Below are 21,245 nucleotides of genomic sequence, written 5' to 3'. Positions count from 1 at the left end.
GCTGAAGTCGGACGCTTAACCGACTGCGCCACCCAGGCGCCCCTGAAAGCTATGTTTATTTCCATCTTCTTTCTTACATGTACTCAGAAATCAGTGCAGACCTTTATTTCTGCAAATTGTTTCCAAGTAGGCAGATCATTACATTCTACTAGCACCACCATAGTCTAAAGAGAACAAACACCAGAGACAGAAACAATATTCCAGCCCCCAGAAACCGACTTGTGCTCCCTTAAATCACTAAGACCCCTGTCCCCACCTCACACCTGCCAGGTTATATCTTTTTTGATTCTCTTTTACATCTTGGTAGTAAGGTGGCTCTGACAACACTTTCACACTTCCAGATCTTTTTTTTTTTTTTTTTTTTTTCCAACGTTTATTTATTTTTGGGACAGAGAGAGACAGAGCATGAACGGGGGAGGGGCAGAGAGAGAGGGAGACACAGAATCGGAAACAGGCTCCAGGCTCTGAGCCATCAGCCCAGAGCCTGACGCGGGGCTCGAACTCACGGACCGCGAGATCGTGACCTGGTTGAAGTCGGACGCTTAACCAACTGCGCCACCCAGGCGCCCCCAGATCTTCTTTTTATTAACAATGAAAGAGCAGACCTCCTGTTAGACCTTCAACAGGTGATAGTTCAGCTAGAATTTTGTGATTTTTCACTGTTTTTATTATTACCTTTATTATCATTATTATCCTTTTTATCTTCAGTGTCATGAGTGTCATGAGTTTGTTATGGTAGCCATATAAACTTTCCTTCTGAATAAATACATTTAAGTCAAAAATGCCAGTCCATTCAAAGAAAAATATCACAGGTAAATATAGATTTGGTTTTAAAAAAATAGATGATTTTCAAATGACTAACGTTTAAGAAAACTGGTACCATTAAAGGACAGGCACCGGACTCAGAGTGACTCAGGTTGAATCATAGTCCTATCTTTAACTAGCTGCACCTTTTGCACATACTGAATTTCTCTGGGCCTCAGTGTTCATGTCTGTGATATGGGGTTGAAAGTTCCTGCCTATGAAGGAAATTGGTAGTTGTGAGATCAAGGAGAAAGAGTTAGTTCTTCTATAGTCCCCATACCATGTGCTACAATTAATATCCCTTTAAAATACGTAAAAGTGGTCATCAGTGAAGAATATCTTGTAAATATAACGTTTTCAACTGTGAATGAATCATGATTAGGTTGTATTACATCATTGTATGTACTAAGGAAAACCTTTAAATAACTTTGCCTGTGATTTTTCAACCTCGGAAGACCATTATTTTAACCCTGGTTTTGTGTAATAGAGAAACTTACCTTAAGTGTCTTTCCCAAGTTATTAAAAAGATCTCGGGTAATGTTTTGTTTATTTTTGTTTTTTTGTTTTTTTTTTTGCTAAAGAATACCCAGATTATTGTAATTAAAAGAGAAGTGATTCTTTGGCATAAAGGTTTTATTTGAAATAGTTTGTTGCATCTAGAAAAGGAAAAGAAAATCAAAATTAAAGAAGCCTTGCATTTTTTTGCTAACAGTTTTCACTGTTCTCTTTTATTTCAGTCTTTATCCTCATCTCTACTCAAGAGCATACATTAATTTTAGAAATCCTGATGACATCCTTCTTTTTAGAGATCGTTTTGATGGATATATCTTCATTGACAGTAAAGGTTCGATTGTTGGCTTTTTAAACTATTATAATCTCTAACTACATTAATTATGTTTTGCTGGAATGTTTGTGAACTGTAATTAAGTTCTCAGATACCGACTTAAAATAAGTTCATAAATTTTTATTGTGTTACTGTGGTTATGTGCTTGTGTTGAAAATTGAAATTACGTGTAAACCAAAGAACTCCAGCAAGTCTTTGTAATCTATTTATGTATTATCAGAGAGTGAAGTTTTTCATATAAATGAGTTTCCTGGATAAGTGAGCTTCACTTTCTTATGTACCAAAACTGAATTGCTTTGTTCATATTAAATATAAGTCTTTTAAATTATATTATTTACTTATATCTATGTCTTAAACAGAGAACTTTTTATAATCATACATTTCTGGATTATGTCATGGGGGAAGGGGATTGTAGTAACGAACATCACTTTCTCACTGTTAAACAGCTGCCCGCTGAGACAGCTCTGTACTTTTGGGTCCTCCCTTTGTCCTCCTTTCCTGTCAAACTGTCAACTGTTGTGTCCACTGCAATCAAGTCTGTACACCTGTATCAGCATATTCTCTGTACACCTTTCACCAGCCAGCCTCCTCCCACTTCACCCACCGCACTACTGATAAGTGTTTTCTTCTCCAATGAGAGGGAGCAAGAAACCCTCAAAGAGTGACTAGGCCAAGAGATTCTTTTCTTTGAGCAAAAACAAATTTAATGCTTGAACTATTTGACATTTGTGTTAAATGCTTGTTTATTCAAGTGCCTTTTTCCTTTAGTTTTTAAAAAGTTATGGTAAGATACACAAAACTAGATTTACCATCTTAGTCTTTCCTGAGTGCACAGTTCAGTAGTGTTAAGTACATTCACACTGTTGTGCGGCCCACTTCCAGAACTCTTTTCACCTTGTAAAACAAAAACTCTGTACCTGTTAGATAACTCCCCTCTCCTCCCCCACCCCCAGCCCCTGGCATCCACCTTTCTGTGTTTTGTTTCTATGAATTTACTACTCTGGATACCTCCTATAAATGGAATCTTACAGTATTTCTCTGTTTGTGCCTGGCTTACTTCATGTAGCCTGGTGTCCTCAGTGTTCACCCATGTTGTAGCAGGTGTCAGAATTTCCTTTTTAAGGCTGAGTAATATTCGGCTGTGTGTGTACCACATTTTGTTTATCCATTTTTCAGTGGACCCTTGGGTTGCTTCCAGCTCTTTGTTGTGAACAGTGCTGCTGTGAACATGGTGTGCAAGTATCTCTTGGACACCCAGCTTTCAGTTTTTTTGGGTGGATACCATTGTGGAATTGTTAGATCATATTATAATTATAGTATTAATTTTTTGAGGAACTGCCCTACTGTTTTCTGTAGAGGCTGCTTCATTTTCTCTTCCTGCTGATAGTGCACAGGGTTCCAGTTTTTCCATATCCTTGCCAGCAATTGTTGTTTTCTGGGGTTTTTTGGTAACAGACATCCTAGCAGGTATGAAGCAGTATCTCATTGTGATTTTGATTTGCATTTCCCTAATGCTTAGTGATGTCGGCATCTTTTTGTGTGTTTGCTGATGTCTTCTTTGGAGGAAGAGAAATGGAGGGATGTTCAATTTCTTCGCCCATTTTTAAATTGACTTGTTTCTTGTTAAATTGTAAAATTTTTGTTAATATATTATAGATCTTAACCCCTCATTGGATATATGATTTTTTTTCCCATTCCATAGGTAGTCTTTATATTCTGTTGATGTTTCAGTGCTTGCTTTGGCAGCACATATACTATATTCTGTTGATGTTTCTAATGTGATGTCCAATTTTTCTTTTTTTATTTTAGTTGCTTGTACTTTTGGTGTCATATCTAAGAAGTCATTGCCAAATCTAATGTCAAGCTTTTACTCCATGTTTTCTGCCAAGGGTTTTATAGTTTTAAGTGTCATGTTTAGGTCTTTGATCCATTTTCAGCTAACTTTTGTCTGTGATACTAGGTAAGAGTTCAACTTCATTCTTTTGCATGTGGTTATCCAGTTTTTCCAGCACTATTTGTTAAAGAAGATTGTCATTTCCCCCATTGAATGTCATCTTCCCAATTTCCCCATTAGAGAGAGAGCATGTGTGAGTGAGGAAGAGGGGCAGGGAGGGGGGAGAGAGAGAGAGAGAGAGAGAGAGAAAGAGAGAGAGAGAGAGAGAGAGAGAGAGAGAGAGAGAGAGAATGAGAATGAGAATGAGAGAATGAGAATCTGGAGCAGGCTCCATGCTCAACAGAGCCCAAGGTGGGGCTTGATTCCACAACTCTGGAATCATGACCTGAGCCAAAATCAAGAGTCAGATGCTCACTGACTGAGCCACTCAGGTGCCCCAATACCATACTGTTTTGATTACTGTAGGTTTGTAATAAGCTTTGAAATCAGAAAGTGTGTCAACTCCTATTTAATAACTATCTATGTCCCAGGCATTGTTGATGGAGCAGTGAATGAGACATTGTTCCTCTCTGTCCAAAGCCCTGCTCTCCTCCTGGTTCTTGACTTTCTCCTGGATAGTTAGGGTTAGCATCGAAATATCTTTCAGATAATAAGAGTTGCAATATCATAGTCACGTGACCATTCCTGACGAGGCTGAAGGTGATTACTCAGTGAATTTAGTACCAACATGAAAGTGTTCCATCTGTTGATTAAGTGTATAGCAGGTTATCTTGGTGAACATTTCTTGGTATGTTCCCCCCCCCCCCCCCCCCCCCCCCCCGCCGCACATAATGACCAAGTCAGTTTCTCATGGCTTTCATTGTAAACATTCCTGTTTGAAGCAAACCCTGTCTGATTATTGTGCACACCCTTCGAAGCCCCTCTTTTAGTCAAGTGTCTCTTGTAAGCAGAGTAATTCCCTTGAACTCACATAACAGATTGATAATGGAATTAACCTCTTAAAATCAGAAGAAATTTAAATGTGACCAAGAAATGTATTTAAAGGTACTCCACGATAAACTCTTCAGTGGAAAAGAGAGGGTTTATTAACATTGAGTTAATGTAAAATTCACCATTTGATGAATTTTGAATGCATTCAGTTTTGTAACCTCTACTAACACATGAAAAATCATTTTATTTGATAAATAAATGCTCGTCCTTTGTTCATGTCTGGAGTTTGACAACTAAGGTTGTGGTTGCTCGAAATACAGTTAAAACAGTTAACATTGTCATTGTTATACGCGATCTTTAAGAAAGCAAACGTTATTTACTAAAATGAATGTAGTGGAATTTCAGAATGGCTTTTGCAATTTGTTTCTAATACAGGCCTAGAATATCCTGCAGTGGTAGAGTTTGCCCCATTCCAGAAGATAGCCAAAAAGAAGCTAAAGAAAAAAGATGCCAAAACCGGAAGCATTGAAGATGGTGAGTCCTTTTACAAAGGCTGAATTAGGAAACTGCCAAACCAAATACACTGATCAGATATAATTCGTCTACCAGATATGGGGAGGAGCATGTTTATTTTCCATTTTTCTTTTCAAATTTACAGATCCGGAATACAAGAAGTTTTTGGAAACTTACTGTGTGGAGGAAGAGAAAACGAATGCCAATCCTGAAACTCTTCTGGGAGACATGGAGGCAAAGACAAGAGAGCTTATTGGTCTGTTTGCTCATTTCTTCTCTTTGTTGAGACGTGTACTTACAAAGCTTGTATTTCTTTTTCATGAGTATTTAAAAATACACGCTCATGACAGGCTTGGCAGGAATGTAGAATGTTTTCCAGTTGTAACAAAAGAATGGCAACCCATGAAAATATTTCTGCGTGTCTGTTGATGGAGAGCACCAGAACTTCCAGTCATAGGCGTTTTGTTGACAGTTATGATGCTTCCAGATGAGCAGTAAAGAAGACCGTGGAGTGCTCTGTGCCTGCTACATCAGGGAGGGAGTGCTGTGTCTCAAGATTGAAGTCAGTCATCTTTCTCAAGAGCAGTCCTAGAGATGAGATGCTTTGCCCAAGTGTGAGGCCATGTTGTTACTGTTCAGAAAATACCAAGCGCTCTGAGAGAGCAAGCAGACAAGTGGATAAACCCAGCCGGAGCACAGAGTCGGCTTTGAATCAGGCTTCAGCCCTTTTTTGCAAGCAGCATATTTTAGAAATGGCAATCTCCTGGTGGCAGGTTGTAAACTTACCTGGTGTCTCCCTTGCTGTCTGTTCCCACTCGCCCCTGCTCTCCTATCCCTCCCTGTGGCTGTGTCCCACTTGCCCATCAAGATGTCTAGAATGGGATGATTGCCCTGTTAATAATTTACATTTTTATTTACCCATCTCTCCCCACCCTCCCCCCCAGTAGAACCGTATTTTCATATTGGTGGTCCCAGTAGTACATGGTTAGACAAGGTTAGGTATTCAGTAAATGTTTGTTGAGGAAAGTAGTAAGAGAGGTTAACATTTTAAATGGTCTTCATTAGTCAAGTAATGAAGGTTTATGTTTTGTAACAGCTGATTTAATGTGTGGCTCAAAAGATTTTTAATCACTAAAGCAAGTATTTGTAAAGATGTGCTTAGGGTACATTTGCTCATTTTTGGTTAGCACATGTTGACTGGGAGTAGGGAGTGAGCATGGCCACGGCCATCACGTAGTTGCCCTGCTCATGGGCAAGACTGCAGTAAACACCCGAAAAATAACCAGGCTTCAAGCCAGGGCATCTTCATGGGGCAGTGCCACAATGTGGTGAAATAATTCTGAGTGGGAAAGGCCCTCTGAGTCCACATTTGAGCTGAGAGCAGCCATGCTAAGAGGCGGGAGAAGAGGGGACTAGAGATGAGAGCTGGGAGCTGAGCTGCGGGCCCATAGGAGTGGGATACGTGCCTGTGTGCTTGGTACACAGGTGGGCCTCAGGCGGAGTGGCTGGAGAGGCAGGTGAGTGAGAAGTTCGGAGTTTATTGGAGAGACAGCTGGAGACCATTGAGGGAGTGGCATGGCTTGATTAGTTCTCCCTGTCTCTCCATACATGATGGATTGTGGATGCCCTGAGGAGACATTGGGCTTCCAGTGGGGAGGCTTTGCTCCAGTCCAGGGAGGGCTGCTTGTGCTAGCCAGCAGAGTCCACATAAGCTCTGGCGGATTGGGTGTGGGAAGAAAGGAAACAGAAAGAATCCAGGCCCCCAGGAGTTTTACCCAAACAGATCAGTGGATGGGGGCACCATCACTGACCTGGGGCAAACTGGGGAAGGAAACTTACTGGAGGCAAATCGAGATCTCACTGTAGAGCATGTTAAATTTAGGAAGAGCTTAGAAAAGAAGCAAATTAAAAATTTACAGGACTTGCCCTGCCCCCCACCCCCCCACTATCATTTCTTTCCTACTTTGCTATAAAAGCCCTTGTACAGGGTACCCACAGAAAAAGACCAGGAACTTCCACTGGTGGATAGTTTTGAGGCAGGCCTTGGTGGCCAGACACACACCATCCAGCTGCTCCAGCTACCCTCCCACACAAGGGGGACATCCTTTCCCATTCCCAGCCCCTCACCTTGTTCCTGGTGCACAGCAGGTGATCATAGTGTTTTGCTGAATGAGTAAGTGTGATTCAGAATCTGTGCCCATTGAAGTTTGGATCTTAATCAGGCAATTCATGGCAGATTGCCTTTTTCTTTTCTTCGATTTTGGCCTTCAGTGGACTCTTACGATCTAGTCTGAGCAATGAGGGTTAAATGGAAATATTAAATCCCTCTGAAGTTGCAGGTTAGTGTGGTGGCATGGCAGGGTCTGTGGAGCGGACAGACCTGGGCTCAGGTTCCAGCCCTAAGACTTAGCAGCTGTGTCGCCTCACCTGAGCCTCAGCATCCCTGCTGCCAGGTGGTGGTGACAGTGCCTAGGATGGAACAGCTCTCTGTGAGTGGTGAGAGTCATGCTGTTGGATAAGTTAGTGTTATATTACATGACCATGCACCTTGTTTAACAAATGATACATTTCTGTGGTTTGTAAAGCACTTTCTTATCCAGGGTCTCATGTACCCTTCATATCGATCCTTTGGGGTAACAAGGGAGGTGTTTGTAGAAGGGGGAAGGCAGGTGGGATCTCGGTGTTAGCTCCCCCACCTACCCAGGGAGATCTTGGTCCTGCTCTTTGCCTACAAGTCCAGAACTCCCATGGTGAAGAGCAGATCCTCCCTATTTGAGGTGATTGCCTATTACAAAGGGCATTGGCTATGCTCATCCTGAGCCAGAGTTCATGGTTAACACAGGAGCCACCCAGGGAGGAAATGGGCTCCTCTTGGCCCCTGTACTTATGATGAAACGTGGGCATTTGCACAGCCCTGAATCCAGGGCAGAGCTTTCTTGGCAGAAGCCATTGGTATATTATGTTGCGGTGTTCAGGAGTCCTTAATTCCAAGGTAAGAACCCCTGCCCAGGGGCTTTCTTGTAGAATTTATGATTAATTCCTGATCCTTAGAATTCTGGAAATGTATGTCTTGACCAGCCTTCAAGTGCGTCCAGGGATTCTTTCTTCCCTCACTTAATCTTAGATCTTGAAAGAGCTGTAGCATAGACCCAAACCATCTTCTGCCTTCCCACCTGCATCCACAGCCACTGCCATAGGGAACACATGCTTCTCAGAAGCAATCCCTTTGAGAGGCTATGCCAGGAGGCCTGCCACAAATGGGCACCAAATTTCAGGTTAGGTCAGACAGGTCCAGGGCATGAAAACTGAGGATCAGGTTTGAGTTTATGGAGAGGTTCATCCCTGGGTGGCTAGTGCTGCTTAGATAAAGTGCCATGGGGTGGGGTGGAGGGGGGGGGGGGCGCGGGGCCAGTGTCACTGTCTAAACTTTTACACCTGGTTATTCTGGTTTGTAGAGTGTATATCATGCGAAATCACAAGAATCCACATTGCTTAAAATCATTGTCTAGAGAGCAGAAAAGGAAGAAACTCCCAGAATATATGTTGAATCAGTGAATCTATAAGCGGGCTATGTAATGTTTTAAAATATCCGCAAAAATGCGAAGATACTTGGGTGCCTGGGTGGCTCAGTCAGTTAAGCGTCTGATTCTTGATTTTGGCTCAAGTCGTGATCTCACGGTTTGTGAGTTTGAGCCCTGTGTTGGGCTCTATGCTGACAGCATGGAGCCTGCTTGGGATTCTCTCTCTCCCTCTCTCTCTCTCTCTCTCTCTCTCTCTCTCTCTGCCCAGCCTCCTCCCCCGCCCCCAATAAATAAACTTAAAAAAAATAATGTGAAGATACTCATAGCATTCAGGAAGTCTAATCCATTGTACTCATTTTTCTTTTTTGCTTTTATGGCGTCTTTGTGAGTAACATGAAGCCTCCCTTAAGAATCAGGAGTTCGTTGCCTACTGTGTGTAGAGTTGTCAGTACCTCCAGATGATGTGATTTTATAGTGATGGAATAGGAATTTCTCCAGGTACAATGTGTGCACATCTAAATTGTATTCGTTTATTTATTATAACTATTTTATTTATTTTTTTTTTAATTTTTTTTTCAACGTTTATTTATTTTTGGGACAGAGAGAGACAGAGCATGAACGGGGGAGGGGCAGAGAGAGAGGGAGACACAGAATCGGAAACAGGCTCCAGGCTCCGAGCCATCAGCCCAGAGCCTGACGCGGGGCTTGAACTCACGGACCGCGAGATTGTGACCTGGCTGAAGTCGGACACTTAACCGACTGCGCCACCCAGGCGCCCCTAACTATTTTATTTTTAAGTAATCTCTGCACTCAACGTGGGGCTCAAATTTCCAACCCCCAAATCAAGAGTTGCACGCTATGCCTACTGAGCCAGCCTGATTACTTAAGGATTAAATTGAAAAAAAGTATTTAAAATAAAGGAAAGAAATCATATTTTAGAGTTAAATACTACATTACAATTTTTGTGTTTTAGCTAGAAGAACCACACCTCTTTTGGAATATATTAGAAATAGAAAATTAGAGAAGCAGGTAGGTTGACCTTTTTTCCTGATAAATATCCTTCCTGTCTCTGCCACATTCGTGCAGACAATTTATACACATGCTTTTCCACGTCTTCAGAGGATTCGAGAAGAGAAGCGAGAAGAGCGAAGGAGGAGGGAGCTGGAGAAGAAGCGCTTACGGGAAGAAGAAAAGAGAAAAAAGAGAGACGAGGAGAGGTGTAAGAGAAAAGAAGCAGACAAACAGAAGAGAACAGCAGAGAGAGAAGTAAGGATTAAGGTAATCTTGAGGGGACCTCTCCTTTCGTTTTTCCAAAAGTAGTTCTGCTACAGGCACGCCTTTTAGGTGTTTAGCTCTTGCTACTTGTAAGGAAACTTGCAGTTAGCCTTGTCTCTTACTATTATAGTTCCATTTGTCTGCGATACAGCAGTGCTTCTCAAACTGTGTTCCCTGAGCCCTGGGGGTTCCTTGGGCATGCTGTGGGGGAGGTGGAGAAGGACCACCCAGCGGAGCCCCACACTTACATGTCAGAGTTGGGGCTTCTGCTTACGTTTCCATCAGAGAGAAGACTTCCTGACTAAAACGTACATGTTTGGAAACCACTGGCCCCATGTGCACTGGCCTTTCTAGATGAGGGCTCACTCCTGGTGTTGGGTGTTACCATTTTCTTTGCAGGAGCAGCAATGTTTCTACTCTCTTGCCCAATTTCTCCTTTGACTGATGCATTCATCTGGAAGGGTGGCTTCATGCACAGAAGGAGGTCTTTCCAGTGTAAAATATGTTGCCCCAGTTTGAGCCAGCCCTCACTTCTTAGTCTTCTGCTCAGATGACCTTACTAACCCTAGACTTCAACCTAATGTGCACCTCCCCTAATTGCACAAAGTGTTTGAGATGCTTTATAGGGATTCATTAAAATTATATCAGAAAAAGAAAGAAAAGATCAGGACTTGGGGGAAGATAGAGTAGAAAGGGAAAGGATGGGGAAGAGATCATAGTCATCATAATTGAGCAATAGACTGGTTTCTGGTATGCTTGATCAGAAACAGTGTCATTATCCATGAAGGAAAAACAGGCCAGTTCTTTAAGGAAGGCGAGGCTTTTTCTAGGCCTTTGCTTCTAAATCAGTTTCTCCTGTAGGTGGTCACATGGGGCTCACTGGCTGAAGGGAACAATTTCTTCACAAAACTTGTACAAAAACACACAACCGTGTGTATCCTTGAGGCCTGGCTAGGTTTGCTGCAGGAACAGGTAGCCTCACACCAGTTCACGCAAGGAGTCTGTTGGTGGCGGGCTGTGGCTGTCGGTCACTGCTTACCGTTACTGCCCAGGACCTGGCGACCAAGGCTGCACATTGGCATTTGCTTACACAGCCCTTATGACCAGGCAGGAACGTGTGATGCTGCAGGTCGTATGCCCATGTTTCTCTTCTGCCCACGTTTCACTGGCCAAAGCAAGTCACACGGCGGTACCTAACCTCAGGTTGGGGACATGTTTAGGAAACACCAGGAGGAGAACCAGAAGTATCTGATGAACAGCACTAAGGAGTAATTTCCAAAGACTGTTTATTCAGGTGTCTCTCTTGAAGCTTAAAGGCAGTGCGGGGCGCCTGGGTGGCTCAGTCGGTTAAGCATCCAACTTCAGCTCAGGTCACGATCTCGCAGCCCGTGAGTTCGAGCCCCGCGTCAGGCTCTGGGCTGATGGCTCAGAGCCTGGAGCCTGCTTCCGATTCTGTGTCTCCCTCTCTCTCTGCCCCTCCCCCGTTCATGCTCTGTCTCTCTCTGTCCCAAAAATAAATAAACGTTAAAAAAAAAAATTTTTTTTTAAATAAAGGCAGTGTTGAAAACCTTATCTAGATGAAAGGTGTGGGGCAGGTCATGTCCCTCGAGCACATTTGCTGCAAAGACAGCACCTGGATGGGCAAGATGAGTGGGGAACTGATTGTCCCACAGAAAGTATCTCCTAATCTGATAGCATTGATGAAATTGAGGAACCCAGCCAAGACTATCAAATAAACACGGTTCATTCCCCCCTCCGTCAGCAAGGGCATAGCAAAACCAGGGTATTCCTCAGGAAACAACTCTGAGGTCATGTTTTTCATTCGTCCTTGTAGTTTTAGTGAACACACAAGTCTCCCAACAAAATTGTAGCAGATAGACTTCCTGTAACAAACTTTTCATCTCCAACAGCATAAATCAACAGCCCTGGAAAGGTAATCAATAAAATGAAACCTTAATATTACAGAGAAACCTTAAGCATTAATCCTGACAGAAATTCAGTTCTGTCATGGCCAGGCACCAAATAGATATACGTTTAATAGAAATTTTGTGGCCACCGATGTGGAAATATTATCTAACCTTCTCATTTATCTTTCTAAACACGGAATCATAGCTAACCCAGTGCCTAATCTTTACACTCCAAAAGTACTTTTGTCAGTAGCGCTGAGAGTTTTTCAGGAATAATGACACTTGTAGCTTATAATTTCAGTTTTAATTTTAAGTAAGGCTTAAAGTATTTGGAGTGTAGCATTCATTTTACTTTTACATTTTAAATTATGGAATTAGGAGCGCCTGGGTGGCTCAGTCGGTTGAGCATCCGACTTTGGCACAGGTCATGGTATCACAGTTCGTGAGTCTGAGCCCTGCCTCGGGCTCTGTGCTAATAGCTCGGAGCCTGGAGCCTGCTTCGGATTCTGTATCTCCCTCTCTATCTGCCCCTCCTCCGCTCACACTCTCTCTCTCTCTCTCAAAAATAAGCATCAAAAAAAAAATTTACAAAAAAAAATAAATTATGGAATTAGAGTCCGAAATAAGTCAAAGAAATAAAAAACAAAATTATACCACTGAAAGTAAACATATGTTCCTTCCTGTAGAAAAAAATAAGTCAAAACATAAAGAAAGCAAGAGAAAGGGTTATTCTTGTTCAAATCTGGTAAAACAAAATCTTGGTGGCAGGTTAGACCACAATGGCATAGGTAATCAACAGGTTGTGTCCTTAGGGGAGTGTCTGGTGTCTAGACCTGATTACACACAGCCACGCCCAAGGTTTGCCTTTAATGAGCATCTGTGCTCATTTTCAGGATTTCTGACTTAAGAATCATTTGGAGAGTTAAAATTCTTTTGTAACCTGAAAAATAAAATCAGTGAAGAAATGCTAAAAGAGTTTATTAATATCATAAAAATACAGATGCAGAGAGATACCCTCAGGCTATTTTTAACATAAAGGAAACTGTGATACAAGGAAAGCAAAGCTGTTTTTATTTTCCTCTGAGGACTCTAAAACTAGGTGATGAGCTTAAGCTGAAGTAGGAAGTTAGAGATACAATACAAAGTTACAAATACAATTCCTGAGTACACAAATTGTGGACAATAGATGACATTAGTTGTGTGATCTTTTCTACAAAGCTTATTAAAAACCAAGGTGGACTTCGTGGAAGCACGCAAGACCTGGCCTCTGTTCCTCCGCCCCCTCCCTCGGGCGGGGCCCGCCGCCCTCGGCCCCTCTCCGTCCTCCTCCCTCCATCTTCCTCCTTCCTCTCCCCTCCCTCCCTCTTCCCTCCCCCACCTCCCTGAATCTCCTGCCTCTCTGTCTCCTCCTCCCTCTGGTTTCACCTTAGGCCTCTGCTTGCTTCCTTCTACTGGGAGTTTCCCCCAAGACTTACAGTTTCTCTTAAGTGTCTCGTTCTCATTATCTGGTCTCTATTCATGTCTAACCTCCACCGAGAGTCCCTCCATGACCCCCTTGAGAACCCATTCCTGCTCTTACTCTCACCCCACATCTCTCTGGGGATGTGTGTGTGTGTGTGTGTGTGTGTTTTCTGTTCTATTAGTTGTTTGTAGCATTTCACGCCATCTAAGATTATCTGGTTCACTTTTTCTATTTTGTCACCGCGTACACCGTTCTCCCCCTCCCCCCCATGGCCACCACTGCCTCAGCTAGAATGTACTGTGGATTCCTTCACCGTGGGCACTTGTCTCTTACTCACAACTGTATTCCTAACACCTAACGCAAGGACTTTTTCCCTAGTTCTGGCACATAGCTCCTAAAACCCTTGCAACCCCCGGAGTGATAAGAGCATCTTCTCTGTACCAGTGAGGTGACAGGTGGCTGAGGCCTTGGTAGCTTCAGGATAAGAGCTGATTGTCAGAAAGACTGGGTGTGATTAGAGTGTTGGAACACTCAGCCAGCCCTGTGACCTCAAGAGATGGGAGAGGGCTGGAGATTGAATTCAGTCCCCAGCCACCAATGATTTAATCATTTGTGGACATGTAGTGGAGCCTCCATAGAGTTCCCTAAAGTATGGGGTCCAGAGAGCATCCAAGCTGGTGAACACATCAAGGTGCAGGAGGGTTCTGCTGATGGAGAGGGCCTGGAGGCTCTGAGCCATTCCCCCGTACCTTGCATGGAACACCTCTTTGATCTAGCCGTCCCTGCACTGTGTCCTTTGTAATAATCCAGTGACCTAGTTCCTGCACTGTGTCCTTTGTAGTAATTCAGTGACCTAGTCTAACCGTCCCTGCACTGTGTCCTTTGTAATAATCCAGTGACCTAGTTCCTGCACTGTGTCCTTTGTAGTAATTCAGTGACCTAGTCTAGCTGTCCCTGCACTGTGTCCTTTGTAATAATCCAGTGACCTAGTCTAGCTGTCCCTGCAGTGTCCTTTGTAATAATCCAGTGACCTGGCTCCTGCATTGTGTCCTTTGTAATAATCCAGTGACCTAGTTCCTGCACTGTGTCCTTTGTAGTAATTCAGTGACCTAGTCTAGCCGTCCCTGCACTGTGTCCTTTCTAATAATCCAGTGACCTAGTCTAGCTGTCCCTGCAGTGTCCTTTGTAATAATCCAGTGACCTGGTTCCTGCATTGTGTCCTTTGTAATAATCCAGTGACCTAGTCTAGCCGTCCCTGCACTGTGTCCTTTGTAATAATCCAGTGACCTAGTTCCTGTGAAGTTTTGCTGAGTTCCACAAGTTGTTCTCATTCAAGAACCCCTGAATATATAGCCAGTCAGTCATAGGTGCTAGTGGCAACTTGGGACTTTTGACTGGCATCTGAAGTGGGAACAGTTTTGTGGGGTGTGACATTAATTGCAACTAGGTGGTGTCAAAACTGAAATGAATTGTAGGATACCAGTCCGTGTTGAGAGTTGGAGAAATGGTTTTGGAAAAGACACCACACATTTGGTTTCAGAAGTATTGCAAGTAAAAACGATTCGTAGGTGCACTAAATTATTCATTGGATGGATGGGCAGGAACATAAACTGTTGTACTTCCCTGTGATTTACTTCTAGGACCAGCATGTAATGCTTTTTTAGTTAAAAATGTGTCAATAGATATGTGAAAGAAAATGTGTCAATTCATAGAGCCCACAGACAGGAGAAGACTGTGTAAGGTACTGCAACTTCCAGTGCTTGGCCTCACATTTTACCTGTTTTATTCTTAAATGAACTCATGTAGTTGAAACTTATCTGTGTGTCATTTTGCTGTAGTGCAATTTAAAATACGTTCACTTTTTCAAGTTAGAAAAAAATTCTCAGAAGGGTACCTTCTGTTTTTGTTTATAAACTGACTTGCCTGTGGCAGTTGAATTTCAAAGAGTAAACTACACAGAGAAGAGCAAGGAGGGCCCAAATTCCACGACAGCCACCTGCTCAGGCTGATTCAAGAAAGAGTAGGAAGTGTTCTGAAAAGTCTAAACTATTCTAAAAGTCATCAGTATAGTGCAGCATTTTAAACAATGCTTTTTTGTCCTCGTTACAAAAGCAATACTTGTTAATTTTGGAAAAAAACAGAACTTGTTGATACAAGAAAAGAAGATCATTTCAGTCCCACCACCTGGACACCACTGTTAACAGCGTTGCCAGCCTTACAGCTGTTGTTGTGTGTGTGTAGACACAGAGACCAGGTCGTTCAGTTCTGTAGCATTCTTTTGTTGTGTCAGCATGCATGTCTTCTCACATCAGCCGTCCTAAATCGTTGTTCATAACGATGGTATTTCGTTGACTGACTGTTCCCGTATTTAACCAAAAACCTGGTTGCTGCACCTTTAGCTTACATTTTTTGCTATTCAAACACTTGTGCTCAATGTTGCTTTATGTTTTTAATTTTTTTTAAAACAGCTTCGTTTATACCATATTCTAAAAGTGATATTTTACTGACATAATTTCTTAGCTTCTTAAGAAACCAGAAAAGGGAGAGGAACCAACCACTGAGAAGCCAAAAGAAAGAGGAGAGGAAATGGATACTAGAGATGGAGAACAGGAGTCCTGTCCTGGCTGTGCTGCCCGGAAGCCCATGCCCTTGGGGAGCTCGCTGGAGGAGCCCAGGGAAAAGTGAGCCTGTGACTGTCACTGTGTCAGAGTCGTATGTGTCCTTTATCGTATTTCAAACTGTTTGTGGAACCGGGTTTTACCAAGATAATGCCCACATCCTTATTTCTTCTGGGTCACGCTAGGGGCTTGGTAAATGCATTTCGTCTGCAGCCTCAAGTCTGTCTTCAAAGCAGGAACATGTCCTGCTTCCAGTTCCTTAGCCGTTCCTGTCCTTGCTCCCTTTGGATTCCTGTTATCACTCTTTAGGTCTTCAGGATCTCCTTCCCATTCTTGTCCAAGTGCTAGGATTCCTGTGTTGGTGTTACCATCCCTGTGGCCCTCCCGTGGAATCTGACCAGCAGCTGTGTGGATCCCAGTATTGCGCTAGCCCTGCCTGTCTCAGGCTAGGGGTCCTTGGGGCATGTACTTCTCTGCGTGCTTGTGACATGCAGCTCACGAAAGGAGCTTGAGCAGGGCTTGTGTGGAATGGGACAGACACTGTCTTTGCATGGGGGCCAGAGAGACCCGCCAGAACCTTGTCAGGTAGGAGCCCCTCCCTCTCGCCCCTGAGCCTCCTCAGGGTTTGGTCACCTCCCCACAGTCAGTGGGGCCACGCGTGTCTGGGCTTCTTGTTCCCCTGGCCCAGGGCTCCTGCTCGTGCACTGCATCCGGACACCCATGGAGCTTCCTGGATCCCAGGGCTGCTCTGCTTCCAAGGGGTCCAGAAGTGAATTTGCACTTGGATGTGAGATGGCAGGGTTGTGGGGTTAGGCTGCCATTTGCCCAGAAACATACCAGTCACAATGAATTCTTACTGTCTTTCTTATACAAAGAGTTGTGATAAAAAAAAATGTTTCCCTCTTTTTGGGGATTCCAGTTTATTGCTCAGTTTATGAAATTAATTTATGCATGATTATTAAATCTGTGATCTGTTAGGACTGTAGTTTCTGTTATATGTGTTTGTATTATTATCGCTTATGATACAGCAGTGCCTTTCGTCATGTTTCTGGCATGAATTCTCACTTTGCTTATAGATCTTTTTCTCCCCAGCAGTCCTGCTGCTTCAGTTTTGTGGGAAGTCAAAAATAGTGTGTGAGGACTTTGCCTGTTGGTTGTGGACTTTAAGAAGCAAAGGAGCTAAGGAGCCACTTATTTATTTACTATTCATTTAAGAGTTTGATATATGTATAAAATTAGTAAATTTCAATTAATTGTAGCTACGTGAAGCAGAAACAAGGCTGTCAGTATCAGCTCTGTGTCATGATGAATGTGTACCTGGGGCCCTAGGAAAGTCACTTGACCACTTTGGTCTCCGGTACTCTATCTGTAAAGGGGGTTGTTAGTCTACTTTGGGGGGTTATTAAGAGTTAGAAAAGTAAGTATACATAGTTCCTTACCACAGTGCCTATTCCTACGTGTCATTCAAGTTTAACAGTAGATACTGTCGTTACCATTGTCAGTTCATCTTTTAGCAGTTTTTTATTGAATGCCTATTACGTGCCCACTTGGCAGCGTGGTGATGTGCAGACTGAGGTATTCCCTGCCTCTTCTGGAACTTGCGGTATGGACGGGCAGACAGGTTCTCATCAAGCAGTATGCCTGAGGTGACTGATAATTTGAATTGAATCACAGGTCACAGAATGAGAGCAATGAAGAGCAAAGGGAGTTGGACCGAAGATTCAGAGAAAAACACCCTGAAACACAAAGATGCCACTTGGATGACAGTAGAAAGCAGAGAGCTCACTGTGAGTTTGACACGTTTTCGCGGAGAAATGAGGAGGAGCTGAGATGGGGGAAAGGAGGCCCCCCCCGACAGAGGGAAGAAGGGGAGCCAGGACAGTGGCAACGCTGTGGAGGCAGCAGAGCGGCCCGGGAAAGAGCAGAGGAGTGAAGGTGGCCCAGCAGCCAAAATGGAGCGCCCAGGAAACAAGGTTCTTCTGCTTGTTTGGGATCATCTTTCATTCATCAGCCGTAAAACACAAACAGCACATCTGCGGCTTTATGCCTGCTTTATCAGACGGAAGTTGTTTTAGTTAGCCCAAAGAGAGAAATCTGTGTAGGTGTCGGGGACTTAGGGTCACACACTCTGCCAGTGGGAAGTCTGCCCCCACTGGGTCCTGTGCTCTTAGGGAGTGCACTGCCCTGACAGTTTGCATTTCATGACGCTTCAGGGAGCTTTCTTTTACGTGATTAACAATGTAGTGATTATTAGTAGATAGTCAAATGGCTCATAAATACTCATCAGTTAGGTGTGCACAGTCGACACAGGATTGGAGTGGCCTACTTAGACCAACAAACGGCTTTTCTTTCTTTTTTCTTTTTTTTTTCCCCAGAAGTTTGAGGTTAACTTTTACTCAGATCACATTGTTGTAGAGAAGCACTATTAATGGGGTCCCCTCCCTATAGGGCCAGGCCCCGTGGTGCCAGTGAGTCCCCCACAGCCTGGCCGCCCAGTGTCCAAGGGGAACACCCTCATCCCACCCCATTCCCAACCTCGACAGGGACACTATCTGCTGTCTGCATGGTTTTGTCATTGCTATATAAGTGCTATGTAAGTGGAAGCATACAGTGTGTGACCTGAGACTGTTTTTCTCACTCAGATCTGCCTTCCTTTCCAGTCACCCAGGGTGTTGCTGGTATTAGTGATGTTGATTTTTAAAATGTTTCCAGGGCAGGCAAAACCACAGGCAAGAGGAGAGCCTTCTTCACTCCTGGCTAATCACATCTGTGTCACCCAGGAGTTTCTCTAGTTTCCTTAATCTCAGGTACACCAGAACAGCCATGGGTCTTTTTGGTGGGAGGTGTTTATACGAACACTTGTTTTCAGCTCCCTTTTTTTTTTTTTTAATTTTTTTTTTTCAACGTTTATTTATTTTTGGGACAGAGAGAGACAGAGCATGAACGGGCGAGGGGCAGAGAGAGATGGAGACACAGAATCGGAAACAGGCTCCAGGCTCTGAGCCATCAGCCCAGAGCCCGACGCGGGGCTCGAACTCACGGACCGCGAGATTGTGACCTGGCTGAAGTCGGACGCTTAACCGACTGCGCCACCCAGGCGCCCCTCAGCTCCCTTTTTTTGTAGCAGCAGTGAGCACAGCTTTAGGCGTTGGGAGTCTTCTCCATGAACTCTGTGATGCTGTGGTGGAAATGAGGCGCCTTGTGCATAATGGCTCCTCCTTACGAGGCCTGGCAGGTTACGATGTTCTTTCAGTATCAGTGTTGACCCCCATCTGTGCACACCAGTGCTGCCCTGGTGAGAGCAGGACCATGTGTGTTGGCCCGGGCAGGAGGTGGCATGTGAACCCTGCCCTTCCTCTGCACCCATGGGGCCTGCCGAGGCCTTTGCCACTCTCCTCCCTGGCCAGGCTTCCACCGGGGAAAAGGGCTGCTAAGTGCCCTGGCAGTGACTGTGGGGCCCTGCAGAAACACCTCCCCAGATATGCCCACCTAAGCTGCCCTGTCCTTGGGCCCCTAGGTAGCCACGGAAGGAGTGTAGGAGGCTTCCTTGAGGGGCTGGAAGCTCCCCTGAGCTGGGGTTTGGTTGTTCCTCCTCTCCGTCAGAGCAGAGCTACCTGGCTTCTGCTGTTCTGTCCTTCCCTGGCCTCACTGTGCTGATATCTGGAAGCAGTTCCGTAGTGTCTTACTCACGTTGCTCAACCATCATTGCGTTTCTCCACCTCTAAGACTTGAATCAGATGATGGGTTGGTGTTTCCTATGAAGGGGCAGTTCAGGAATAACCCACATAGAAATCACTCATTACAGACATCAGTAATTATTTAGTTCATGGCCCTAAAAAGCCGCCTCTGAGGGGCCATGCCTTGCTTTGTCTCAGGCCACATGTTCACCCTGCCTGGTAATTTAGAGGGGCTGAAATGTGTAAGTCTTCACCTCTGCCTGGGAGGGCAGACGCCGTGGTTCTGCTGGTTCCAGGGAGATCTGGGTTTGCACAATAACCTTTTCCCAGATACTAATTTTTACCTTTTTTCAAGTTATTTTATTTTATTTTATTTTTTTTTTCAACGTTTATTTATTTTTGGGACAGAGAGAGTCAGAGCATGAACGGGGGAGGGGCAGAGAGAGAGGAAGACACAGAATCGGAAACAGGCTCCAGGCTCCGAGCCATCAGCCCAGAGCCTGACGCGGGGCTCGAACTCACGGACCACGAGATCGTGACCTGGCTGAAGTCGGACGCTTAACGGACTGCGCCACCCAGGCGCCCCTTTTCAAGTTATTTTAAATACTAACTGTCTTTCTGTTCATGGCTTTTTTTTTTTTTTTTTAGCTTCAAAGTGCCTGGTTTCTGAGATGAGATAGTGCTGTGAAAAAGGCAGATTTTTAGCTGATTTTTTTTAGGTAATTAGAGTTATCAGACCCTGGAAGTAGAGAAGTTGCTCCCTCCTGTGTTGCTGGCCTTTGGAAGGGTAACCCACTGCTCTGTCCTGGCAGGATCGGCCGGCCTTGCAGCTGTACCAGGCAAGAGTTCGCATCCGAGCACGAGAAGGTGGTAGGGGAACCTCTGTGGAGTGCCCTGGCAGGAACAAGGATGAGGCTGAAGATTCAGCACAGGGGGGTTCCCAGAAGAGCGAAGAGGCGGGGTGAGTCAGCGCACATGTTTGGGACCTCCCGTTCGGCATTCTGTGGGTTAGAGAGGGCATTCTGGAAATGTACAAATCAGCCTTGAATCTAACCTGCAAAGTGAATTTACTCCTTATAAAGAAATCAGAAACTAGAAATATAAATGTGGCATAGAAACATCTAGAAACCATTTTTAAGAAAGAAGCAATCTTTTAAAAAATTGAAAAGTTGTCATAGATTTTATTATTTTTAGTATAAAGTAGTATGTATCATTTAGCCAAAATAGCCTGTACTTTGAGTTCTACACATTTGTAAGTGATCTGTTGGGATTCATATCACGTAGTATGTGAGCTATTGTTCGGGGGAAGGGAGGGCTCTCATTCCATTGTAACTCGGTGATACAGACACCTGTGCCATCTGTCCTGAAGATTCCCCGAAGTCTGTATTGTGTTATAGCCCCTGTGATAGAACTTAACACTGTATAAAATCTGACAGCTTTAAGAATTGCCCTTTTAGCAATGTGGCCACTGACTTTTTTCACAGTCTTTTGGTGGATGTGCTCATGGTTTATAACCACCGTAATTTAAGGGTTGCTGAGACAACGTAAGGGCATTATTTTGGGACAAGGATAACTTAGTTATGGCATCTAGGGTTTTTCTTTTCGCAGTCTGAGGCAGTTTTATTTTGAAATGACTCATTGGAACTTTCTGCAGTTACGTGTTCTACAGTATTTTTTAATGTTAGTGAAATTTTTAAACATTAATGTATTTTTGGCACTATGCTTTGAACCACTTACTAAATAAAAATTTTAGTTGCTATGAATTTGAAGTCCAGTTGTACTTTTCCTACATCAAATTTT

General features: G+C 43.9%; 2 protein-coding genes across 2 annotated transcripts in view; one reads left to right on the top strand and one right to left on the bottom strand.

Annotated features, from left to right (window-relative positions):
- UPF3A (UPF3A regulator of nonsense mediated mRNA decay) overlaps positions 1 to 21,208 on the top strand; it is a 22,955-nt gene extending 1,747 nt beyond the window's left edge. The window contains 9 exon segments of the mRNA XM_040486983.1: positions 1,542 to 1,648; positions 4,908 to 5,006; positions 5,131 to 5,241; positions 9,480 to 9,535; positions 9,626 to 9,784; positions 15,671 to 15,831; positions 17,443 to 17,611; positions 17,613 to 17,741; positions 20,258 to 21,208. Coding sequence (XP_040342917.1) covers positions 1,542 to 1,648; positions 4,908 to 5,006; positions 5,131 to 5,241; positions 9,480 to 9,535; positions 9,626 to 9,784; positions 15,671 to 15,831; positions 17,443 to 17,611; positions 17,613 to 17,741; positions 20,258 to 20,410 — 1,144 coding nt within the window. The 3' untranslated portion in view covers positions 20,411 to 21,208.
- Positions 11,217 to 21,245, bottom strand: part of CHAMP1 (chromosome alignment maintaining phosphoprotein 1) — a 45,683-nt gene continuing 35,654 nt past the window's right edge. Inside the window, exon 4 of the transcript XR_005793896.1 lies at positions 11,217 to 11,283. The gene's annotated coding sequence lies outside the window, so the exon portion shown is untranslated. The remainder of the gene's footprint in view (positions 11,284 to 21,245) is intronic.

The sequence above is a fragment of the Herpailurus yagouaroundi genome, unplaced genomic scaffold (genome assembly GCF_014898765.1).
Source record: "Herpailurus yagouaroundi ecotype Mexico unplaced genomic scaffold, PumYag 164, whole genome shotgun sequence".
Taxonomy (NCBI): domain Eukaryota; kingdom Metazoa; phylum Chordata; class Mammalia; order Carnivora; family Felidae; genus Herpailurus; species Herpailurus yagouaroundi.
The sequence above is the reverse complement of the archived record's forward strand: the minus strand, read 5'-3'. Positions and strand labels throughout refer to the sequence as shown.